This window comes from Rhinolophus hipposideros (assembly GCF_964194185.1).
Source record: "Rhinolophus hipposideros genome assembly, chromosome: 2".
Lineage (NCBI taxonomy): Eukaryota > Metazoa > Chordata > Mammalia > Chiroptera > Rhinolophidae > Rhinolophus > Rhinolophus hipposideros.
The window spans coordinates 53,601,443-53,607,442 of NC_138048.1; the positions used below are offsets into that span (position 1 = coordinate 53,601,443).

At 46.4% G+C, this 6,000-nt stretch overlaps 1 protein-coding gene across 7 annotated transcripts in view; it reads left to right on the forward strand.

The window, feature by feature from the left end:
* TMEM44 (transmembrane protein 44) overlaps positions 1–5,771 on the forward strand; it is a 33,607-nt gene extending 27,836 nt beyond the window's left edge. For 2 of the 7 annotated variants that reach the window (XM_081074224.1, XM_081074226.1), the window contains exons 10-11: positions 852–884; positions 3,807–5,771. In XM_081074224.1, coding sequence (XP_080930350.1) covers positions 852–884; positions 3,807–3,917 — 144 coding nt within the window. In that variant the 3' untranslated portion in view covers positions 3,918–5,771. The remainder of the gene's footprint in view (positions 1–851; positions 885–3,806) is intronic. The other 5 variants (XM_081074227.1, XM_081074229.1, XM_081074225.1 and 2 more) reach the window with 3 other exon arrangements.
* Positions 5,772–6,000: the final 229 nt, after the last annotated feature.

The following is a 6,000-nucleotide window of genomic DNA, read 5'->3' on the forward strand; positions in this document are numbered from 1 at the left end:
TTGTTTACTTTAAAATACTTTAGCAGATAAAAAAAATTGGGGAGCTAGGGAAAATAAAATAGGATGTGTCCATGAATATTCACAAGATTATTCTTTTTTGTGTATGACGGAAAATCTTAAAAAGTTGTTTAAAATGGAAATATAAAATAATTGAACAGTGGAAGCTTGCTTGTAATATGACAATAATGCCGGATGCTGTGGATTGTTCAGATTGGCAGCTATTCGGCTTAATAGACATTCACAGATCCGTTTAACAGACATTTGTAGAATCATAGCTCTATATCAGAAACACTCCCAGGCACTGCACACAGTGCCGGAGGAAAAAGACAGACCGAGAAGCCACCCTTCAAGAATCTGACTCAGACATATTTGAGGCTTGGGGTGGAACCAACCATGCAGTAAAGGCTGATTAAAAATGAATCTTGGCTGGCAGCACATACCCCATATTTTCAAGGTGGGGATTTTATTTGCATCTCTCTCTGCTAGTTTTGTGGTTTTTGAGTTGACTCATCTCAGCCATGTGGTTAATAAATGAAAGATTTATTACTATGACACTTAATAACAATAATTTCTAATAGTAATTTAAAAATCTGTATGGGTTATAATTCTTCCAAAGACCTGCAGCTCTTCATAATTATCACAATTATCCTATGATCATTTAAGTAGATTGTAGCTGCTTAGTCGCTGCTGACTTTCTGCTTGCTGAAGTCAGCTATTCCTTTGCCCTCAGACGCTCAGAGGGCCTGCCTCCTGGCTCACTGAGCAAAACAAGGGCAGGTGCTGAGCTCTGCTCTGCTCTGTGATGGTGGCAAAATCTGTCCAACACTTTTCTATCTCTTTTTATTCTACAGCACAAGTATTGGGAAGCCCTAAACTCGGAGCAGGTATGGACAATTGTGCTCTCTCTCTATTCCAGAAGGGACTTCCTTTGACTTGACTTCAGTTCCTGTTTTTGTTAGCCCCTCCTTGGATGTCTGGGCCCACGCCAAATAGGGGGAAAAAAAGAATGTGAAAATGAGAGGCGAGCCTGAGGATCAGGGGATTTTCCAGGTTCTCTCAGTTCAGAGTGCTTTCCACTTTGCCCAAACCATCTAATAGAGACTCAGAAGATGTGTAACTCAATGAAGAAACGTGGTTTGGGACAGAGGTCTATGAACAAGCAGAATAACTGAGGTTACTAAGGGGAGTGGTGCTGAGAGTGGCTGCAGTAGTTGAGATACACATTCTCCCACATTGTCGTTCTGAGACCTCAGGCAGCTGGCTGCTGTCTCCATGCCACCCTCACCTCCAAGTGATAGCTGAGCGTGTTTTATGACAATCACCTGTGCCTGTCATCTCCCAGGATTATTTCTGATAAGACGGTAGATCATCTTTTGCTCAAATTCTCTTTATGCCTGGACAAATGGTTTTTATTACCTAAAATGAAGTTGTTGTTGTTGTTGTTGTTTTATTGGGGAATATTGGAGAACAGTGTGTTTTTCCAGGACCCATCAGCTCCAAGTCAAGTCGCTGTCCCCCAATCTAGTTGCAGGGGGCACAGCCCACCATCCCATGTGGGAATCTAACCGGCAACCTTGCTATCAAGAGCTCGCGCTCCAACCAACTGAGCCATCCGGCCGCCCCACCGGCAGCTCAGTGGCAGCTCCTTGTCTTCAATCTAGTTGTGGAGGGTGCAGCTCACTGGCCCATGGGGAATCGAACCGGCAACCCTGTTGTTTAGAGCTTGCGCTCTAACCAACTGAGCCATCCAGCCACCACTCAAATGAAGTTTTAAAATACATTATTCTGGGGAATCAGAAGAAAGATTTTAAAATGTTTTTGAATACTTAACCCATTTCAGAGAGTTCACGTGATCAAAGTGGCCGGCTGTTTCTGTTTGCCAGAAGCTGAATTGGTCAGGGGTAGCAAGAATAACCCTGAAGGAGCCATTTCAGGAGCTTGAGCAGTGGTTCTGAAACATCAGGGCAGTTAAGAATCTGCCTAGGAACTCGTTAAAATGCCAAACCTCAGGACCCAACCCACAGATAGGGTCTAGGGTGTGTCGCCAGCATCGGCCTTTTTTCTGATGAGGTTGGTCCCGAGCACACTCAGAGCTGTGATCGAGAATGTGGGCCTCAGCTGGAAAACAGCTCTCATCACAAAGCACACTGTCCATCCTCGGAGAGCAGGCTCCGACTTCCGCCAGTGGGCAACCAGGCCATGGAGGATAAAGGGCCGGGGAGCTCTTTTACGTGGGATCGTTGATAATGTCAGGAAGGGATTTGTTTTGAGGTTTCCCCCCAAATCTGCAACCACAAGTAAATGAGAAGTTAGCACTGGAAGTGGCTGGCACAGCCCTGAACAGGTACAGGGGCTAAGTTGTACCAACCAAGTCAGCTTTGTCCCTGGCCTGCAGGGTTAGTGGGAATGGGGTCTTTTTTAACATGACGCTGTTTTTAATCACTAAGTATTAGAACTCAGTTGAGTTATTATCAGTACATCACTCATTGAATTAGGCTCTTTCTATCTAAAACAAAGTTACGATTTGTGTTTTATAACGGGCGTGGTATGGGCATTCTCTGTCAGCAGCTCAGGGAGCCTTCAACACCTTCTCCCAGACCTCTAAGGACTGGACTGATTGATTTAGCTCAGATTTGAGCATCTGGTGGAGTTTTGTTTCATTTGGTTTGGAGCGCATGTCCATGACTGGCTCTATTCTCTTGCCCAAATAGATTATCTGGCCTGGGCTAACGCAGCTTCTGCCACCTTGCTTGTTCTTTTCTGGGTCTTTTGATACTGTTAAATGTGACCTGTGACTCAGAATTATTAGTCATAGAAACTCAAAAATGAAAGAAATCGTATTATCTAGTTACTGATCCAACATCCCAACTTACATATAGAGAAACCAAGGCCCAGAGAAGAGAAAATAAGTTAGTGGACGAATGACTTGAGTCTAACTCCCCACTTGCCTCCACGGCTGGAATCACTAAGGATTCCCTTTGCTCTGAGCCCATGTACAAAAGTCTCTCTCTCAACCATCGTATTAGAGCCATAGGAGGACTCTGCAAATAGCTTCATCATGCTCTTGTGCCCACCTCTTTTCTTACGCTTTCACTCCTATCCCTGCAAATTTCAATTTCCTGTACTTGTCTGAGTCAGAGCAATGAAGTATTCGCTGGCTGTGACCACCACTCTGAATTAGGTTTTAAGTGATTGTTTTTGACAAGTATGCTGACCTCAAGTTTAGAGGAAACACTGTGAGGAAACAGATGGGCAAGGGCAGACCAGTGCCCTGCTCTTAAGGAGCTCATCATCTGCTTGAGAAGACAAGGCAGAAGCCCAGAGAAAGGTCAGGGCTGTCCAAATGCAGCTGCAAATGACTGTTGCAGGTAATCCAAAGAAAGAAGGGGGTGAGAGCTCAATAGGCATAAGCAGTCAGGTAGGCTTCCTGGAGGAGGAGGTACTTTCCTGGGTCAGAAAGAATGGGTTGTGTTTGCCGGGTTTTTTCCGGGAATGAGTTAGACATGGAGGTGGAAATTCTCAGGATAAAGGGAACATGACTCAGTCTCACTAGAGAAGCACTTGGTGACAACAGGGGAAAAGAGGGTGGGCAGGGAAATGAGGCTGGTATGTTCAGGATGGCTGCCCATTAATTCCTTTATTTAATTGTGTTTGCCCCAGTAGGTCCTAGAAATACTGGCCTGGTTACTTGTTTGTCCTGGTCTATGCCCGGGCCATGAGAACTAGGATTGGAGCTATTGTTGGGGGGCTGTAGGAGATGGAAGCGTCTGTTCCACCAAGGTGCCTTTTGTGTCTTTTCTTCACAGTGGGACCCTGAAGATGTAAACTTTGAAGGGAACAAAGGCAACATGGAGCTGCGTAGATGCCAGCTGCACGGGTCCTTTGTGAATCCAGTGGACTTGACCTCTGAGGAGTAACTTCCTGGAGCCAGCTCAACAGCGCAGAGCCCCAAGTCAAGTGTTTGTCAGGAACCGAGGCAGGATCAACCGGCAGAGACACCCATGGAGGAATTTAAGCTTCTGCCGAGGCTGCCCAAGAACATGAGGAACGAGGAGCTGTCACAGCTTGGCTGGCCTGTGCCATGGCTCAGCATGGAGCTAAGACTGTGAGTCCTCTGGACGGACCTGACATGCCCAGAGTTTGTTCTGAAAATTACAAGTTTATAGAGCACCCTTGCTTTGAAATATAAAACTTCATCTAAAGGACATTGGTCCCTCTTTTCCCTTTCCCTTTCGATTCAGCCATACTCTGAATATCTGCCAAGTGCCAGGAATGAATTCGTCTAACAAATAGTTAATGTGTGTGGTTGGATCTCAGTAGAGCCCCATTCTGTAAGACCTGGCCAAGCCTAGGAGATGAGAGGGGTCAGCCCACATGCTGGGGAGTGGGGGGGACACGATCACAGGTACTGATGGGACCTGGCTCTGGCCCTCTGGTCACCCACTTGAGTTTTCTGCTGGAAGTTAGAGATAGAACTGCTTGGTCAACCAAGTGTTTGTGAGGGTAAGCGAAGTAAATTTCTCTAGGTACCAGGACTTGTTCCAGCTTGGCAAGGTGTATGCTGGGACACGGCTTGCAGGTGAGCGGGACGGTCTGTGTCAGGAGGTAACTGAAAGCATGCAGGAGGTGTTAAATTCAAGCACAGCCATCCCATTTTAGGATTGTTTTGATACTGCGATCACAGATGAGGGGGAGGGTAGAGGGACTGAAGTGAATAAACCCTGAGTGTGGAGCAGAGATAGGTCTGAATCCCAGCACAGCCACAGAAGTCTGCCACAAGAGGAAGTGGGAGAAATGCCAAGAAACAGCCCTGCTCCTGGCTGGCCCCGGCAGCCTGTGTGACTCAGCTGCTGCTGCCTGCTTTCTCCTAAGGGGTAGTGCAAGTCCTGGCAGCATGAAGAAGGGGGTGCCTTAGGGAAACAGGTTGGCTCCACATATCTGCAGAGATCCTAATCTCCTGGGTGATCTCTGAGCTAGAAGTAAACTTCAAGCCACCCTATGTATCCCCTTTATCCAACTGCTTTGGTCCCTGATTGTCTTGTAATGGACTTTGCTAGTCAGTTTTGCGTTGTGATCTTAACCACTGAAGATGTACTTTGAGGGAAGAGGAAGATATGAATTGGCAGGGTGGGTGCAGTGTGTGTGTGTGTGTAGAGAATTCCAGAAGATGAAACTGTACAGAGGCTTGAAAGCAGGGAAGGCAGGAGGCATCCGATGTGACCAGGATAGGTTATGTGCTATCGGGAGTGGATAAAGAGGCCGGAAAGCAAGCTGACTGTGAAGGCTGGGAAGTTGGTACTTAATTCTGTGGCTAATGTAGCCATAGAAGATACCAGAGTAGGAAGGTGGCTGACATGCCTCACGTAGGCCACAGCTAATAGGTGAGTTTTTATCCCTCTGGCCCCAAATTTTCAGGAAGCAGAAATGTACAGTCATTAGATACAGTACAAATATGGGGAACGTGTTTAATCTGAGTGGTAACAGCAGGGCAGGAGGATGGCTCATCTTTAGAAAGGCAGAGGCATGGGAATAGGATGACATCTCTGTAGTTTCCTTTAGCGCATTCCCCTCTTTCAGGGGGAGGCTGGCGCATGCTCCCCGAGGCACCAGAAATTGGCTGGCTCCTCATGGAAATGGCCATTAATCCAAGAACATTAAATGATCTTGTGTGTGGGGGCAGTAGGTATACGAGACATCACTATACCTTCCTCTCAATTTTGCTGTGAATTCAAAACTGCTTTTAAAAAAATAAAGTCTTAAAAAAAGAATCTTGCTTCCAGCAGCACAAACTATTAATATTTGAGCTCCAGATGTTGCCTGTGTCCCTACATCCCATCGTCCCCGCCTCTTCCTTCACAAACCAGTTCCTAGCATTGCGGTCCCAGCTTGTCTCCAAAGCTGAATCCCAAGCCTCTTCATCCAGGGTGAAAACTATTAAACTGGGAATTTTGGAAGCAAAGTTTGGCCTTGTTGTTCAATGAGAATCTGCCTGTGATGCAC